The sequence below is a fragment of the Phycodurus eques genome, chromosome 10 (genome assembly GCF_024500275.1).
Source record: "Phycodurus eques isolate BA_2022a chromosome 10, UOR_Pequ_1.1, whole genome shotgun sequence".
Taxonomy (NCBI): domain Eukaryota; kingdom Metazoa; phylum Chordata; class Actinopteri; order Syngnathiformes; family Syngnathidae; genus Phycodurus; species Phycodurus eques.
In genome coordinates this window covers 29,519,997-29,539,960 of record NC_084534.1, presented here as the reverse complement: position 1 = coordinate 29,539,960, position 19,964 = coordinate 29,519,997, and the positions used below count along the sequence as shown (strand labels likewise).

Genomic DNA, 19,964 nt, shown 5'->3' with positions numbered 1-19,964 from the left:
GTCAATGTCTTCTTTATGTCTCCAAAGTGTTCTGTAAATTGACTGTCTGTTGTACTAGAGCGGCTCCAACGACCGGAGACAAATTCCTTGTGTGTTTTGGACATACTTGGCAAACAAAAATGATTCTGATTCCGATTCTGATGTTGCGCGTGCTTTAAACGTATTTTGAAAGAGCGCGTCCTGCTCAAAATGGCGGCAGGAACGTGACAGACGCGCACCGGAAGTGAGTGCGGTTCGGCGCATGCGCAGTCGGGCTTTGCTGTCCACTGTAAAGATGTCTGAGCAGGCGGGGAGGGAGCGGAGCGGAGGACCCCGAAGCGACAGGCAGAGCCCGCGACTCGCAGCCTCTCAAACAGTTCAGGTAAGGCGAGGCGGCGCGTTAGAGCCGCTCCGACGCCACACGAACGCGTCGGAAGCTCCCGGCTTTGAAATAAGCCGCACAAAGGGCTCGCTCGGCGCCCGGGTAGAGCAGGAACGACTGGAAAGGGTTCGCAGGACGCTCGGCGCTGTGGCAGGGGCGTGTCCGCCATCTTGTGTGAGGAGGAGAAGTGGCGCCCAAACGGCAGCGGCGGTGCGGACGGACAAGATGGCAGCTGGCGAGCTGGCCGACTGCTGCCGTCGAGTCGCGTCGTCACGCTCGTCGGGCTGCGCCGCCGCGCCGGCGGAGATGCGGAGTGGCGTCCGTCCGTCCGTCCGCAGCCTTTTGTTGTCCTCCCCCGTTTGGCTAGTCGTCGTCCTCCTTCTCCTCCTCTTCCTCCGCGTTTGGCGAGCAGCGCCGCCGCCACTGCGCATGCGTGCAACCATGGCGCTCATTTCTGGGGCCGCCGGAGAACGAGCAAAACAAGACGACAAGCACAATCGAGACAACGTTTTTTACTCGACACTTTTTCAATGGGCGCGTACGCGAGGGTTATTACCCGCCCGCAGCGATTATTTCGAGCTCAGCTAGTGGCGCTTTCTCTTTTGCCTTGAAATCTTCATCACGGCGTCCTTTTGACATGCACAACACATTTCAGACGGGAACGCCAGCCCGTGAAAGTCATCGGGGTACTTACATGGCCCTCTAACGTACATACTGTACATAGATGTAAAAGAATAAAAAATCACGCTGATACAACGGTGTTAGTACTTAAAGTGCAGCCAAGCCCATTTTCGTGTTTTGTTTCTAGATACATTGAATATGTTTGAAGGTAAGTGCTGAAAACGAGAAAACTGTAGTACTGAATTGTTGACATGTGGCTTCAAGTGACCTCCGATTGAAAGGACAAATACATTACATTACACACTACTGAAATACAGTGGTATATATTTTGAATTCACTCCGATGAGTTAAAAAAAAAACGCTTTTTTTTTTACACCATAATTTGATACACTATCTCTGCCATATTTGAGCGTGCGCAAAGCATTCTGGGAATGATGACGTAGAATGGCTGTTGTAAAATTGTTACGTTGCTGCTCTCTGCGGAGCCAAGCTAGTCACTTGCGAACAACTTTTATCGTCAGCTAAGAGTTAAAAATGGCGTACTGCGCCGCTCTGGGATGCAATTTCCAATGCAAAAAAGGAGGTAAGCGTTCATCGCTTTCCCAAAGAGAGAAAGCGGAGAATGCGCTCGGAAGGGTTGAGCTGCCGAAAGATCCGCGGTTGTGTTCTCGTCACTTCAGCCCAGATTCGTGACGAGCGAAAGCCGAGCAAAAAGACACGAAAGACAGCAGGCGCTGGCCGCGTACCTCGATCAGGCCACTTCAGCAGTAGCTACAAATACACCACCGAAAACCAGCAACTCGGGTTTCTGCGCACCCGCCATCTTCATCCTCATTACCCTGATCGCACCCTGGCTCAAACTGAAATGGCTGAACAGCGTCCATCGCTGCAAGGGTGCTGCTACACGACGTCGGGCACATCCCCATTTGACGTCGCGACCCAGATTGCACTGCGACGAAAAAAAACAACGGCGGCCTATGTTGAAATTACGATTTGTAAATATATATAAATCTGGAAATGATTATCGAAAGTTGTATCTTATTGTTATGTTACTCAAATTTCCCGATTTTGTGGACGGGGCTGTGACGTCACTGTGCGGGGGGTATACCTCACTATGTTACAGGACACAAGGAATTTCTCTCCGCTAGTCGGAGCTGCTCCAGTACGATGACAAACGGCCACTGTGACAAAAATATACATTTCGGACATCAAATGCACGAGTGTGGAGAGTCATGAAAGCGTTGCGCTCGTGTGGTGATGCCGGTATCATGGCAATTGTGCAAATGATGCAAATGAGTCCTCACGCACTTCAAAGTGACTAGTAGTGCAATGATCTGGTACAATGCCGATTGTGCAAATGGTGCGGATAATCAGTAGTAATCAACAACAGTATGCAAACAGTGCAGCGTGATAATACAGTGAGTGTACGAGTCATGAACAAGTGTCCCGACAGATGTGCAAAATTGCCAGCGTGTTGCAATGAAATTGTAAGTTAAATGTTTAAGAAGCTAATGGCAAGAGGGAAGAAGCTGGTGGTTTGAGTTGGCATTGTCCGGTAGCGCCTACCTCGAGGGAAGGAGGTGGTGACCAGGATGTGGAGGCTCCAAGAGGATTTTGCGTGCCCTTGATTTAGTCCTGGGAGCGTGCAAGTCCTCAAGAGTGGGTAGGTGGGGACCGCTGATTTTTTTTGGCGGCCTTGACTGTCCGTTGCGGTTTATTTTTTTCTTTCCCTTCTTTGTGGCAGCGCCGAACCAGACCGTGATGGATGAACACAGAACCGATTCATTCGATGACCGATATATACAGCAAGCGCCCTTGTTCCACGCGGTGGCCATTTGGTGGAATTGCACGTCCTTGCTCATAAATAACTTCCCCCAGTTTTACCAGTATAGCATGCCATCAGCTATGAAACTATGCCCACAATACAAAAAATACATCTTCCCTCAAGTGTTTTGGGCAACGTGTCTCGCCGTCTAGCGCCCACGCACGTCGCGTTGCGAGGTGGCGGAGAATCGGACGAGATCGGTGGAGGTCCGGCCCAAGAGATCGGTGGAGGACCTCCACCGCCCAACGGCGTTAGTGCCGCTAGCCTCGCAGCCTCCTTCCCCCCGGAGGACCGGAGCGCGTCGCGCGGGTCGCAGAAGCGCACTGTCTGCTGAATTTCAAAGGAGGGAAAATTGTCTTGGCGGCACGGTTTATGGTCGTTATGCCTGCTCGGAGGCTGCTTCTGCACCTCAGCCACCCGGGGCCAGAGTAAGACAGACAGACAGACAGACAGACGGATATACTGTTCATTGAGAGGACTCGACTCCTCCCTGCTCATCAGCGCAGCACTAATTTTAGTTGTTCTTTGGAGAGCATAAAGAATATATGTCTGAGTACAGTATGATGGGTTATTTTATGAATGGATTAATCTGTGGATTACCGGTTTAGTCCATAAAGTCAGAAAATCAGCAAAAATGTTGATCATTGTTTTCCAAAGTAAACGCAGATGTTTGCAAATGTATTTTGACTAAACACAAATATAATCAGTCTACTTTTATGGAGGACGACAGAAATCAGGGAATATTTACTGTTGACAGGGAGAAATTCCCAGGATTTGGACAATTGGAAGTTAAACAAAATAGTTGTTGATTAATTTCAAAGTCAATTAGTTGTGGATTTGTTGCACCTGTGCTGTGTACACGGGTTGCAGCACTGTTTGTGTTTAGATAGGTGTTGCTTTAAGGGTAACGACACCACCGCATCGATCGAGGCTCCGATGAAGCCGTCTTGGCTCGTTCATCACAAAGCTGACGAGTACATAACGTAACCGTAGCAACCATATTCACATTACTTACAGGTGCTTTTGCTGAGTGTAGTCACTGTGTGACGTATGGTCAGTATACTGGTACCATCTGATGGTCTGTAAGTGGCAAATGTGGAATAAGAGCAAAGTCAAATAAAAACTGTTGATTATCCAAAAAAGGAGTCGTACATTATTAAGTGAAAGGTCTAATTTTCTGTTTTGTATTCAAAATTGCTCTTTAACCAAGCAAAAATATAGTTAATCCAAATACTCGATTGTTTGATAGAATTTTCAGTGGTATACTAAAATATTCGATAGCTGCAGCCCTACGTTCAGCTCCCCAGTTATATTGTCATATTTCTATTGTTTCATAAAAGCCTTGCTTCGGGTCCTTGTGTGATTAAGCAGCAAAAGAATTCCCCCAAAACGACAAAGCTTCTCCTCAAATGAAGAAATCATTAGCAAAACTGCTCCTCAAAGGGAAAAAAAATATTTTGAGCCTTATGGATGGCCGTTTGCCAATGGTGTTTCCAATTGTGTGTTAGCATTCAGCTAGTGGAGGAGATGTAGTTGTTTGAAATACGCAAGTTCTCAATTCTCTTTGTTTTATACTTAGTTTGAGAGTAAACTTCAGCTGGGAGAGGGCATAAACAGCCTCTTTTAGGATAATTGTTCCACTATGTGCCAATGTGCTGCTTGTGGAGCGAGTTGAATCGAGTTCACTGCCACCATTTGGCGTCCGTGTGCTTTTTTTGTTTTGTTTTTCCACCAGGATCAGTTGACGCGTATGCCAGAAGGTGCTTGCAAAGTCAAAGTGAGTCGCAAGTCTCGTCGTCGTCGTCGTCGAGGTCGATGCGATTGTGACGAGGAGCCGAGATGTCCAATGAGAGCCAGGCATCGCTGAAGGGGGAGGCGGCCGTGGTTCATTCTCCCGCCGCGTCCGCCGCCACGCACGGCCCGCCGCTCTCGCCGTCCGCCGCCAAGCCGCCCGAACTGCCAGGTACCGCGCGCCGGCCGGCCTGCCTGCCTGTCTCACTCTCGGCCGTCTGTGGCTTCCTCTCAGCTGCCTCTCACTTGTCCCACTTGTCTTTACTTTCTGTCTGTCTTCTCCCCTCACTTCCCGCTCTGTCTCGCCGCCAGCCGTCCGTCTCACCTGCACGCCAGCCGACTCACTCACTCTCTCTCTCTCTCTCTCTCTCTCTCTCTCTCTCTCTCTCTCTCTCTCTCTCTGTCTCTCTCTCTCTCTCTCTCTCTCTGCCCGCAGATGAGCTGATCCAGGCAGGGTGGTCCAAGTGTTGGTCTCGGCGGGAGAACCGCCCGTATTACTTCAACAGGTTCACCAATCAGAGTCTGTGGGAGGTGCCGGTGTTGGGCCAGCATGACGTCATCGTGAGTTGCGTATATGAGAGCTACGAACCGACCGAATCGCGAGTCCGCTTGGGGGGGGGGGGAAGAGAAGAAAAAAAAATCCCCAATCATAGTCTTCACATTCAAATGAAACGAAGTATGGATTTTACTTCCGTCACCACTTTCACTTAGTGCGTAAGTTGTAGCCGATAACGTGGATCAAGGAGCGGTACTCTCCCCCGAGACGAGAATCTCCGCGGTCGAGGCGTTATTTTGCAGGGCTGGCAATGGGTCATGAATCCTCTTCGTCGATGTGGCCAAACTGTATAAAAATCTCCGAGCCACACTTGTGTGTGGTTAGCCACAAGATCACACGTGTTTATGTGGCTAAACCTTTAGTCACACTTAGCCAGTCCTTGTCAGTTTTTGTGTTTCTTTTAAACAAGTATTACGATTTTGTCTGTGGTTCTTCGGGGGGAAGCAGGATTATTCACAAAACACAAGAAATAAACGATATAGTATGACCAACACAACATTTGGTACAGCCAACAAATAAACCACTCTTTGCTGTAGTCCAGGCCTAAATTTTATGATGAATTGATATGAACAACACATCTTTATTTTGCTAAAGAATTGTTGTAAAAAAAAAAAAAAAATCTATCATAGTGAAATATTGACTTATTGATTTAATTGAATGCCTTGTAAAAATGTACAACTGTATAATGATCCTCTTACTAGTAGCAGTAGCCCTGCTGTCAGTGTCAGCAGAGTATAGTGGAGAGTGACATCAATGACTCTTCTCCAAGATGTGCGTATTAAAGTTAATATTTTTATCCATTACCATAAAATCTCACTTATAAATTGAGAAAACACCATGTTTTTTTTGTAGTTTTGACTGTGCATATACACACACACAGCAACATCAGAATTTGTACATTCACATTTTATTTTGTATTTTTTTTTTTTTGAAATTGATGTTCATGCTGTGGTTAAAAAAAAAAGTACTCAGTACTTGAGTAAAAATGTCACTTTGTACTTTGGATGAGTTGCATAAATTGGAGGCCAGAACAAAAAGGCAAAGAAATGAGGCAAATTTAATTTGAATCTTAAATTTGTACATCAACATGTACTTGAGCGGTGTAAATAAATTTTTCTTCAGTTTTGACGCATGGGATTTTTAATTCGCCAGCGTGGCGTACGTGGGCAGTATTCGCTTGGCCGCATTCTGTTTGAATTAGCCATTGGTGAGGTGGCAAAAGGGCAGCGCCAACCCTGAGGATGTGATGCCGATGTTGCCCTAACACACCTTGCCGTCTTGAACCCTTTTTCCAACAAGTTGCGCAATTCCTGTAGGTCAGGGGTCAGCAACTCCATTTGAAAGTGAGACCAACTTCTTGGGTCCTCATTGATACCCACTTCTGAAATAACAAATTTGCTCAAATGATCTTCTAATAATGATTTTGTTATATGTTGTTACAAATAATGATATTCATTAATGTGAAGACACGGATCACGTTAATAATTTCTCAACATTTAGGAAACTGATAAATATCAATATGCAACACCTTTGTTTTTATAAATCTCTGCCAGTATTTACATTTTCAAGTGATCTCTGCTACAACATCTTTAGAAAATCCTAATGTTCCATCACGGGTGAACTATTTTTAAGATCAAATCAAAGTTCATTCAAAAAAGGCAACACAAACTGCTTCACAGAAATAAAAACAACACAAGAGTACAACAGATTGGAAAAGACCCGCCCCTCAAAAGGCAAACACACGCACAAATGCACACATACTACACGGCTGGGCGCTGAGGAAGCAGGTGCGGAAAGCATCCGTGCTAAGAGGGACCATGGCCCACGACCGCAGGGAGCGCTGCCCCGCAGAGCGCCGCCAACGCGACAGACCGGGGCGGACCCCCGTCCGCCAGGCTCGAGATAAACCCGGCACCGGTGGACTGACCGTACGCGCCTCCCCGGCGCTAAAAATTGATTTGGGGAAATGAGAGGAGAGTGACCAAAACTCCACGCATGTGTGAAAACCGGCCCAAAGTTTAGACGATAAAAATGTCGAAAACCGAATCGTACGAAAACAAAGTCTAATATTGTATGGCGTAAACATAACATTTGTGCTTTTCAGTTGTGGTGGAGAGAGAAATGTGCAAATAGACCAGGGTTGACTGTATTTTATTTCTTAATGGTGAAGCTGTTGTTAAATGTGAGCGGCGCCGTGTGTGCAGTCTGATCCTTTGGGCCTGAACGCCGCTCCGGCAGAGGGCGCCGACGGGAACCTAGGCAACGGCCAGCGGAAAAGGCGGAGCTCTGAGGAGCAGGCGGCCGGGCCCAACAGTCTCAAAAGGGCCAAGGTAAGAATTTTGTTCCCGCGGCACCTTGTGAGAACGAGTGTCCTCTTAAGAGACGGCGGTCTCGCTCCTTCAGGCCGAGCCCACCACGCCCATCTCGCCCGGCGCGCCCGGCGCCAAACCCTGGAGCGCCGCCCCCGATGACAAACAGGGCGCCACGCCCGGCCCCGCCCCCGCTCCCGCCCCCGCCCCCGCCCCCGCTCCCGCTCCTTACAGGCCGGCCGTGTAAGTCTTCCAGTCGTCTTTTGTGTGTGGATAGATGCTGTAAAGCAGTGCGCAGGTACCACCCAAACAAATACTTCACGGCTCTCAGAGTACTCGTACAATGAGCAACATTCAAATACAGGAGAAGTATTGAAGTTGTAGTATTACAAGAAAACAATGTCATTTTCCAAGAATAAAGTCCACATTTTACATGACAAACTTCAAATTCTACATAGGCGTTATATTATGAGAGAAATATGAAAACGTTGTGCTATTATACAAAAGCAACACCGCGAGGTTTCCAGGACTAAAGTCAAAATATCTGAGACTAAAGACGGAATAGTACAAAAAAAGATTTTACAGCAAAAGAAAAACATCGAAGTTACACAACAAAGTATACAAAATATATGTAATTCTACAGGAATAAAGTGGTACAAAATGTTATAAGCAAAAACTGCATTGTTACGGGACAAAAGTTGTAATTTTACCGTGAAATAAAACCTCTAGAAGATTACAAGACTATATCATATGAATATTATGGGGAAAAAAAAAACTTCATTGTGGAAAAATTCAAAAAATGGAATACAATTATTATGCAAAACAAAGATACAATTTCACATGAATAAAGTCAAAATCGTACAAGAAAAAAAGGAACTATTCAAGAACCAAATTGGAATATTACAACAAAAAGACATTTTACAATGGATAAAGCGAACGGTTTTTCCAAAACTACGTAGTAGCATTCAAAACCTTTTTTTTTTTTATTCCGAAAAAGTAGATTCAAGATCATTGTAAGTCACTGTAACAATAGGCACTCTCAACATTAGCAATGAGCTGAAACACGGGGAAAAAACTGTAGCTAAGTTATGATTTAGTTCAAATGTTTTGCACATAAAAGTGTATTCAAAATCATACCTAAATAAATACTTTTAAAAACAAATGTACTAAAATATTGAACCCAACTGAACTGTACCTGTGCACGAGAGGGAGTCCACCCACCACATTTTGACAGGTGCTGCTGTAAAATATACTGTACATCTGTACGTAAACTGGATTTATCATATCCCCCCCCCAAAAAACTCTGATCTTGGCCTTTGGCCTGAAATTTCAGGATGAACATGAAATGCACTTTGACCTTACAGGTGAGCCTAATTTGACCTGCTTTGAATGCACATCTATGAAAAGTGCTACTAACGCAATCTGAAGCAGTTTCCCTTTTGTCTTTGGTGCCATTCTGACCGTTAAGCCCTTTGTTGACTTTTTTAGAAAACCTTCCGCGTGACGATTGCGCACCTTCTTCGGTCTTCATTTCTAATGTGGTGGCTGCTGGTCGCATCTGATGGGCCGAATGTGCGTATAGGTGGAACGTCCGCTATTTTGATGCGGTTACGCTGGCATTAGCTGTGAGAGACGCTACAATTCAATAGATATTAGACATACTGTAAATTGTATTTTTTGACGAAAATAAAATGATTTCTGGACTTTTTTTTTGTTTTTTTTTTACCGTCAATCAGAAACTCTCAGATTTGTGATCGGATGATCGATGATGTGGAGGCGGAGCCTCCGTCGAGAACAGATTTCCGCCTTACGCGGAGGAGCAGACGACGGGTTTTCAGCTTACGTTCGAGCGTTATGCGTCAGTGATCGTCACGCAGCGCGAGTAGAAGCACACCATAGATCCTTGCATTCGTCCATACCAAGAATGTTCACTAACCCAAACTAATGCAGAGCTAGAGGTTAGTTTTCTATGAAAATTTCGTACGTATCCTGAATCGTTCGTAACCTGAGGTTCCAGCGTAGAGTATATACAGTGGCTTGCAAGATGAAATGGGAATTACAGGCAGAAGATTTGATTGATTTACGTAACTTTGTCCTTTATTTGCTTAACTTTACAACAGAGAGGAAAATCGGCAAAAATCCGCCAAGTTTGTGTGAAGGTTATTATCTTTGTGGTATGTAGTAATGTGCTAGTGTCAAAAAAAAAGCCCATCTGAAAAGGGCTAATATCGTCCGATTAATTGTTTGGACCCACGTATAGATGCACGCGTGGGGGTTGATGTTTTTTGTGATGATTGTACAGCGTCTACTGGGATCTGGACATCCAGACCAACGCCGTCATTAGAGAACACGCCCCTGCCAAACACCTGCCCCCCCACCCCGAGATCGAGCTGCAGAGAGCTCAGCTGGTCACCAAACTGAGGCAACACTACCATGAACTCTGTCACCAGAGAGAAGGTGGACACACACACAATGACAAAGTGTGCCAGCGGAGAGAAGGTGTACATTTGTGCGCGTGTGTGTGCGTGCGTGTGCGGCAGGCATCGACCCGCCTCGGGAGTCATTCAACCGCTGGCTGCTGGAGAGGAAAGTGTCGGACAAAGGTTCGGACCCCATGTTGCCGAGCGACTGCGAGCCCGTCATCTCGCCGTCCATGTTCCGAGAGGTCATGAACGACATCCCCATCAGGTTTGTCCACGCGCGCCGATTCATCAGCAACATTGGCGTAATCATGAAGACGATGTTGGGTCGTGCTCCGACCCGCCCGCTAAATAATAATAGCAATGGTTTACACTTACGCTTTACTAGGCGCTCAAAGACGCTTTCCAATTTCACGTATTATTCATTCGCTCCTCAGTCAGCACCTGGTGGTGGTAAGCTACTCGCGTAACCGCAGCTGCCCTGCATGGGGCAGTCTGACGGAAGCCTGGCTGCCATTCTGCCCCTACGGCCCCTCGGACCGCCATCGACATCCAACCGCATTCATTTGTAGGGAATGTGGGTTAAGTGTTTTGCCCAGGGGCACGACGACGACGTGCTCGTGCGGGGATACGAACCCGCGACCCCTCGGGTTGCAGGATGTACTACACACACACACACACACGCGCACAAACATTTGCTGTTCGTGTTGACAGTGACGAATGACTAGCTAATCAATCAAATCGTTACTCCTTGTACTATTGCAAAATAATAATTAACAACATATGAAAAATCCAATTTGATTATTTAAAAACTCCCTATTGAACCGGTATGAGAAGACTCCGGCGCGTTTTGACTGCTGTGGTTTAGCTGCTGCGTCTCCGTACAGAAATGTTTTCTATTGAGTTTAACGTGGCTTACTTTAACCAGGATCCCTCGCCGTATCTTCGCCACAGGTAGAATCCCAGGACTGTTTTTTTCACGTCGTCAGTGCCATAAATCCTCACGGACTGGACCAAGCTGCTGGCTTTCTGGCTAGCTTGCTGCTACTTAGCCTGTTGGCTAGCTAGCCGCGATACCTTCACGGTGTGTTGGATTAACTTTCTCCCATCAAATCTGCTGCGGTGCCGCGTTCGTCTTCTCCAGCGATCGCTCCTTTTCTGCTTCCGTGGTGGCGCTTCCATGTTATCCGTATAGCTTGTTGGAGAGCTAGGCTAAACGCAAGCATCCTTCAGTGGAGAGCTCTTTTTTTTTTTAATAAGCAAACTTTATGGGGATCTCGGTGAAGCTACAATGTGTCAAAATGGTGAGGGAAGTAAACAAAAGCATTTGCAGCACAATAAAATGCATACCGTCATTTCTCGTGTATAATATGCTCTTAAGTATAATGCGCCCCCCCCCCCAAAGTGGACCCCATAAATCAGGAAGGCTTCTACCCACCTGTATATGTACTATGCACATCATGACTTTCTCACATTCATATTTTATATGCTAAAAGAATTTAGTAATCATCCACATTTGAAAAGATTGCCATACGTATATTTCATTATTTATGCATGCATTGATTCAGTATTACGTCTATATTAATAATACTGATGTTTAATTACTCCTCATATTGTATTCAGTGTTGCGGTCGTCGTGCGCCCTAGTGGTATAATTGAGATACTACGCTTTAAATGCAGATCTTCCCAACTGCAACAAATCATTGACACGAGCCACATTCGCGCTAAAGCTAATAATGGTTGCGAATCATCAAACATTAGTTAGCACACAACAACAAAATGAAGAGGGGGTAAAAACATGTAAGGTGTCTTAACACTATTTAAGGGATAATTAACACTCACACAACATTCTTAAACACTACTTACACTGACGCTTGGCATGCTGGGAATTCCTCAGACGCCGCGCAGTGATGTCATCATTTATGCTTGCTTTCAGCGCTGGTCTGCGGCGGGAATTAAAAAAATGTTTTTAACTACTTGTAACTTGTTTTTAATCGATGTAAACGTCACAATTTAAACGTCACATAATTTATCAAGATGGATGTCTGTCGTCTTTTTAGCACAGGAGTTGGAGTTATTTTTAATTGTTTATTAAAGCAACAACTTGATAAAAACAAGTCACAAGTAGTTAAAATCAGGCCAATTCTGATATTTGGCAGAATGAAATTGCGATAACCAAATATTTAGCCGATGAATTAAAAAAATATCTGATGAATGAAATTACGTCTTTTTTTTGGTCCCTTTACGCTTACAGCAATAAAGATGTGAATTACAGGCAGAACATTGGATTGTTTTACAATACTTTGTCCATAAGTATTTGCCTAACTACACAATAGAGAGTAAAATCGGCAAAAATCGGTTGCTTTTTTTTTGCCTTTTTCTTTTGAATTTTTTAAATTTAATTTAATTTAAGATACTAAGGAAATATTTTTACATTTGTTCGAATGTTTGAAGAAAAATGCTGCTTTGAAAAGGGCTAGTATCGTCCCATTAATCGGTCGGGTGTGTGTTCCTACGACAACAATTGCAACGGGGATGCTGACGCCGACGTGTGTTTGCGGTGTGCGTCAGGCTGTCTCGTATCAAATACAAGGAGGAGGCCCGGAAGCTTCTGTTCAAATACGCAGAAGCGGCCAAGAAGATGATCGACTCCAGGTGCGTGCCGCTCCCGCTGGCCCCCGATCGCGGGCGTTTACGCGCTAACCTTCCCGCCGCCGCAGGAACGCCAGCCCGGAGAGCCGCAAGGTGGTCAAGTGGAATGCGGAGGACACCATGAGCTGGTTGCGCAGGGACCACTCGGCCAGCAAGGAGGACTACATGGTACTCGCTCTCTCCATTTCTCTTTCTCTTTATCTTTCTGAGGCTCTCTTCTCTTTCGTTCTCTATCTTTCTTGTTCTTTCTCTTTCAGTTGCTCTCTCGCTTTCTGTCTTTCAATCTTTTTCTCTTTTGCACCCTTTCGCTTTCGTGCTCTTTCTCTCTAACTCACTTTCTTTCTCTTACATTCGTTTTCTTCTCCTCTCTGTTTCACTCTCGCTCTTTCATTTTCTCTCTGACTCTCTTTCGCGCGCTCTCTTTCTGTAACATTCTCTCTCCCTCTTTCGCACTCTTTTTCACTCTGTGCACTCATGCTCACACACACAATCTCACTGTTACATGAACACGCTGACACACACACAGTGTCGGGCAAGCTACTTGGGAAATGTGGTGAGCTAAGCTCCAATAAAGCGAGAAAGTGGCAAAGCTACATCAAAGCTTTCCACTGCCTTGTCAAATGTTTGGCTAATGGTCGCCGTGCGTGATGTCAAACGAAAGAGATGCGTTTTAGGTTCTGAAGGGCCTGGGTGGGAAAATGGAGCTTCTGCGCTTGCGACAAATGTACTTGAAACCGCTCAACGCTGCGCGCACGCGCAACCTTGTTGAAGAGCCATGTGCGCTGATCGGCGCAGGACCGTCTGGAGCACCTCCGCCAGCAGTGCGGCCCTCACGTGACGGCCGTGGCCAAAGACTCCGTGGAGGGAATCTGCTCCAAGATCTACCAGCTGTCCTCGGAGTACAGCAGACGCCTTCGACACACACACCTCAGCCTGCTCCAAGACCCGCCCACAGGTACACACACACACACACAAAGGTGGTGGAATGAAATGTCTTTATTTTGCCTTGTGGGTTCAGAGGCATCTACGTCCTCCTCTTCACCTCCGCCGCCGTCGTCTCGCCTGGTGTACTGTTACCCGTTACGTTTGGCGCAGCCGTCGCCCGCGCTCCCGCGCGTGGAGCTTCACTTTGAGAACGACGTGGCCTGTCTGCGATTCAGAGGGGAGATGGTCAAAGTCAACAGGGGACACTTCAGCAAGCTGGTCAGTACTGAACTCAACTTCGAAATGCTTTTCATAAAACATATATATATATATGTATACATCTAGCATACAGGAAATGCAGAATTTGATTCCGTCTGGTTGCACGTTGGTGTGAAGCTGTTAGTAGAGGAGAGAGAAGAGCAAGATTCAAGTCTCCAACTTTAGAAAACAAAATTGTCACAGCAGCATTCATTCGCACATAAACATGCTAGAGGTACAACAATTGAATGATTAATTGACAATCAATGATCGAATTAATTGACAACTATTTTGATAATCCATTCATCATTTCGAGACCGTGTTTGACGGTCCAAGTTGTCCGAATCCTCTCAACACTCAAATATTTGCTGATTTCTGTCGTCCTGCGTGAATGTGCTTTTACTTTGGAAAACGACCAACATTTGCCTTCACAGAACAGGTGCATTTATACTCTTATTTACTAATTAGCTGACTTCTGAAGGCAATGGATTGCACTGGATTGTATTTCAGAGTACAGGGACTGAATAGACATGCACATTACACCTTTCATATTTATGTTTGCATAAAGTTTTGACCTTCCCAATTATGTGCTACTTTGTGTCAGTCTGTCACATAAAATCTTGACAAAATACATAAAATATTGGCTAAGGTCATGAGATGTCGAAAAAGTTGTAACAAAGGGTCTGACTTTAAGACTTTAAAGCACTTAGAAATCAAGGTACCACCGTGTACTGTATGATATATGGCTCGTGTGTGTGTGTGTGTAGGAGCTGCTGTACAGGTACAGCTGCATCGACGACTCTCGCTTCGAGAAGTTCCTGTCGAGGGTTTGGTGCCTGCTCAAGCGCTACCAGGTCAGCCCGCTTTCCGCCCGCCGGGCCGACTAGCCGGCCGTTCCGTTCTGACGTGCGTGCGCGTGCGCAGGTGATGTTCGGCAACACCGCCAACGAGGGCACGGGCCTGCAGGGGACGCTGCCGGTGTCCGTGTTTGAGGCTTTGAGTCGTCAGTTCGGCGTGTCCTTCGAGTGTTTCGCCTCGCCGCTCAACTGCTACTACAAACAGTTCTGCTCGGCCTTCCCCGACACCGACTGCTACTTCGGATCCCGAGGGTGAGGCGCGCGCGCCCGCGTGTGACGACCAGTGTGTAGTAAGTGCGTGCGTGCGTGTTTGCAGGCCCTTCCTGTCCTTCTGTCCCGTCAGCGGCTCGTTCGAAGCCAACCCGCCGTTCTGCGAAGAGCTGATGGACGCCATGGTGACGCACTTTGAGGTGACATTTTGCACATTTCAACAAAGTAAGAAAGAATGGCGTTTATTGCCATATGTACAAGTGAAGAGGTATTATTGAAATTCCTCTGCATGTCTTTTGAGTCAGTAGTGAAGGACAAACAGTGCAATTGAGACATAAGGTGCGTAACAAAAAGAAACTACATTTTATAAGCAATATAAAAGCACCAATGAAATGAAGACAATAATCTAATGGAAAACTGAAGTGGATTTGACCCAAACGGAGACATAAATATTAGACTTTACACCGATCTGATCGGTATCGGCCGATAATTAGCATTTTATGCCGATCGGCTTTCGTGTCATAATTCGCCGATCCGATCGATGACGTCACGGATCGGCTCCGCACAAGACATTGAACTCCGCGTCTTTGTCGCATATGAATCCGAAAGCTAGTTTATTTTTAGCCTCGTCACGTGTCTTGTGGCGCAGTACTGTAACCATCTGACGGCCAATAAAGTTTTTTCAATCTTGTCAGTGAAAAAACACGTCGTCGGTGCGGGACTATTTTGCGTTGTCTCGGACAAACAACACGTAAGTTTTTTTGCAGTCTGTGCACTACTGAAGTACGTCGCGGGGAACGCCGTCTAAATGCTTCAACACGACTAATTTGATCGGGCACCTGAAGAATGTACACGAGGAGGAGCGTGCCGCGTCCAAGCACGCTCCTCCTCGTGTACATAAAGGTTGACCTGACCTCAACTCATGTCAGTGGACAATCCTTGAATGCCCCCGAGAGGTCATTGATGTTGTAACTTTTGTCTAAAATGCTAGAGAATACGTTTGAAGATGCTGAAGTATACACTACGCACGTATATACAATAAATGGACAAGTCATGTAAACGGACACATTGCTCCGTCTTGTGATGTTTGTTTTAAACTTGCTGATCAGTGATCTGCCCCAAAAATCCTGATTGTGTAAAGCCTACTAGATAGTGCACATAAGTATTATTTGTTGACACAACAGCCACGTTTCGCAGCCTGAATGAAGGAATAGGGCAGAGGTTCCCAAAATCTGGCAGATACTAAAAATACCACGTCATGATTTAAAAATTTCAAATGACAGAAACAAAAGGGGGGAGGGGCTGTCTAAGTGAAGGTGTGAAAGGGACTTTGATCATGCGTGGAATCATGTTGAACAATAGCATTTGCAAATGTTTTGTCCTCATTCTTCCTTTTGTGCGTCGCGACGTTTGCGCGCGGCCCCCAGGACCTTCTGGAGCAGTCGAGCGAGCCGCTGTCCTTCATCGTCTTCGTCCCCGAGTGGCGAGACCCCGTGACGCCGGCCCTCAATCGCATGGAGGCCAGTCGCTTCCTGCGCCACCAGATGAGCGTGCCCGCCTACGAGCACGAGTACCGATCCGGAAGTCAGCACATTTGCAAGAGGTGACCAACTCACCGAACGCTCGCTCCGCTTCTACCGGTACTAGAAAACAACTTCGGCGCTCATTTGGGAGCTTTTTCGCCGTTGCGCATTTCCTGTGACCGCGCTCCTGACTCATTGGCGACATTTGACGCGTTGACCTCGTCCCTCCGCTTTCAAAAACTTGCAACTTCAAATTCGTCCGCTGGCTACACTCTAAAACCGCTAACTGCTATAAAATCATATATCAATATTTTTCATCAATCATTTCCAGAATTCGAACACTAAAGGAACCTTTTGAAATACAGTAATTGTCATCTACTTTTAAAAACTCACAAATGTTTGGCAAAACGGGTCGAAGCACTTCCGAGCGTGTGCATTTATAGGCACGGCACGCAAACGTACGACAGTGTGTGTGCGTGCGTGCGTATGTGAGACTTTTATAAAACCAGCTAATATTTTTACATTCACTTGTTTTATGACTACATTTTACAATCTGCTGCTACTTTCTGAACTCATTCAATGGCAGCCATTTTCTGAAAAGAGAAACCCTGTATTACCAGCCATTTTGACTGTTTATTCAAGACCCACAGAATTTTGTGTTCTACAATTCCATACGCACCAAAGCTACCAAATGAAAGAACAGACTCCCCTTACTTTTCAACCAGGAAAAGTAGTTTGATTCAGTGTTTTGCCGTTCTTTAGTAATCAGCAGTAGAACATATGAAGGTTTTATGAAATTCTGATGCTTTTTGCTGAAACCAGAGAAAATGTTTTTCTTTTTAAACCAAACAGACAGTGACTTTGAAGCTAATATTTATTATATATTTATTTATTATGAGACCCCTAATATCTGAACAGGGTTTTTAGTCCATCAACCAGCTAAAACAAGTTTTAGGAATGGCTTTTGCTATCAAAATAATCATGCGTTTAGCGGTATAGTCGTGGACTGGTACTGTTTGGAGGAGCTCAATATGCGGCCAACGTACTCTTCGTCATGCGTACAAGGTCTCTGTAGTACTTGGTCACATTTAGAAAACACACAGACCGTACCTGTACTTCTGCTAACTAGCAAAACCCGTACTTTGTCAAATATAGATATCTGTTGGAGTGTAAAATGCTTCAACTAGTCGGACTTACAGCCCGCGACGGCCGCCTTTTTCCTCCTTGTGACTTGTACGTTGTAATGAGTCATCTCAAATCTAAAAATGGCGCATCGCTTCCATCTACTGGGGATTGTGCCTCATCGACATTGTCTGCAAGCTTGACAACGGCGGGAGAGCAGCATCGGAATCTCGCAGGGACTGGAACAGATTAATTGCATTTCCATGCATTTGAAGGAAATATGTTATAAGAACATGGTCACGGAACGAATACTTGTATCTCAAGACATGACTGGATTATTTGAGCGCTGTTAAAAACAGAGAGAAAAGATGACATTTGTAAAGGTGCCATATCCATCTTATCCAAAAACCCATGGAGGGCATATGGATGAATTAAGTGTGTGTGTGTGTGTGTGTGTGTGTGCGCGTTTGTTTGTGTGTGTGTGTGTGTGTGCGCGCGCGCGTGCGTGCGCACATGTAGGGAGGAGATGTACTACCGGGCGGCCCATGGCACGGCCGTGCTTTTCCTCCAGAACGCGGCCGGCTTCGCAAAGTGGGCGCCCACGCCGGAGCGTCTGGCCGAGCTGACGGCGTCCTACCGCCCCTCGCGAGCCGCCGCCGCACCCGCCTTGGCCTCGCGGGGCCCCGCCAACCCGGCGGCGGCCGACCGAGACTCCTCATCCGCCGCCGACGAGGCCGCTGCGGTCGTCTCGCCCGGTAACCATGACAACAACAACAACAACAACAACAGCGGCGACGGCAGTCCGCGGGACGAGATGGCCACCGTGTAAAGGAGCATCTGTATCACGTGCCGTCCCGCGTGCCGATCGGTCGCTTGCTTTTCAGCAATAACGGCTCCCGATGCCACACCGGGCCGCTCGGGGATCGGTTGACAAGGCAGCTATCTTTTTCGGTTTCCTTTTTTGGACTTCAGTCACCCGGCCAAAATCGGAATCGGAAGCGGGCGAGCGGCCCCTTTCGCACTTGTTCACGCCCATTTTCACCGCCTCTCTGTCCCGCGTGCGGATGCGACCCGCACATTTTCCGCCTTCCGACGACGTAGCAGAGATGGAACGAGAGACCGTAGAGTGCAAAGTTTAACGCCTGACATTTGCTTCTCTTCACTTGTCACCGTCAGTCATCTCATCATCCGAATGTGGGAAGTTGCAACGGCTGCGTGAATGTGGACTACGCGCGCTCGAGTAGATACATTTCCACGCTACCGTTCCGCCGCTCACGCGCTGGCGTGAAGTACGCAACACCCAACGCGCGCCTCTCAAAGCGGTCGTCGCCGCCGTCCGACTGTGTGAATGCGGGAAGCCGCCGTTGCCGTGCGCACTTTCCCGCTCTGCCGTCGCGCCGCTTTACGCTTCGTGCAAAAGGGGCTGCGCGGCGACGTCGTCGCGGGCGGGGGCGCGTTAACCGCGATCGACGCGAGGACTCGTTCGCTCATTTTGACAATTTCCGACGAATCGACTGACGACTTGACCCGGCTGTCACCACGGCGACGGCAAGCCGGGCCCATTTCAAAACAAATCGACGGATACGTGCGTTACGAGAAGGCGCCGCGGTGGGCCGAGGACGCGACGGCTTGCTCGCCGTTGTGTAGATGACGTATAGTGAAAAGTGATGCTCTTGGATGCTTTTTATTTAACATCGTTTCTCTATCATACTGTTTACAATAGTTTGTTCAGAACTAAACCAAAGTGTTAAGAAGGAAAAAAAAGTCTATATTGTAAACGTTGAAAGTGTGTGTTCGTGTGCGTCTGAAGTCAAATCAGCAACTTTTCTTTTTTGTTTTTGCTGCAGACTCAGCAGTTCTGCGTACTTTGTTTCTTCGTGCATGAAACGTTTTCTTTTCGTTTGTAGCGAGGACAATGTTGATTTGTTGTACAAAAGAAGAAGAATATGCAAAAACGTCCTCATGTCATTTTGGTCTCTGTAGCGCCCCCTTGCTTCTTTTCTGTGTTTTTGCTGCCATTTCCTGCGGTCTGAGTCTTATACTTTGGATTTGAGTTTCTTTTTTTTTGTCGTTGTTAGCTGTCACTGTTTTCGCTAAAATAGGACGACTGACCTTTTTTCCACTTTTAAAATAAAAAAATATGCGAAAAACGAGAAGTAAACGACTTAGATTTTTACGAGAGTTTTCACAAGAAAGGACGAGAAAGGAGACCGGCCGGGCCGGGCCGGGCCGGGCCGGGCCGGGCCGGGCCGCTCGCGTGGCGTCGACATGTCCGTCGTGATCTTACTGGAAACTGACGCCGGACGGCGGCCTAATTCTTCTTCTCTTTTTGATCTGCCCTCGCCAAAGGCGTCATCTAATTAGATGATTGATGTGTGGTGTAAATAGGAAACGTCGGACTGGAGAATGTACATCTGTGCTGTACGGACAAAATGCAGTTTGACTCCCAGTAAAGATATATTCCATCCTTCACCACTTGTCCTTTCATCCGTGAAATTACACCAGTTATACTTTCTAAACTGGAGATGTTTTGAA

At 46.6% G+C, this 19,964-nt stretch overlaps 1 protein-coding gene across 1 annotated transcript; it reads left to right on the top strand.

Annotated features, from left to right (window-relative positions):
- Positions 1–264: 264 nt before the first annotated feature.
- Positions 265–19,899, top strand: pcif1 (phosphorylated CTD interacting factor 1). Its single transcript, XM_061688428.1, has 16 exons — positions 265–361; positions 4,543–4,770; positions 5,035–5,159; positions 7,359–7,484; positions 7,558–7,706; positions 9,766–9,920; positions 10,004–10,151; positions 12,455–12,538; positions 12,604–12,703; positions 13,331–13,490; positions 13,554–13,738; positions 14,485–14,571; positions 14,642–14,826; positions 14,891–14,984; positions 16,212–16,387; positions 17,949–19,899. Exons 2-16 carry the CDS (start codon positions 4,647–4,649, stop codon positions 18,256–18,258), a joined length of 2,208 nt encoding a protein of 735 aa, XP_061544412.1. The 5' UTR covers positions 265–361; positions 4,543–4,646; the 3' UTR covers positions 18,259–19,899.
- Positions 19,900–19,964: the final 65 nt, after the last annotated feature.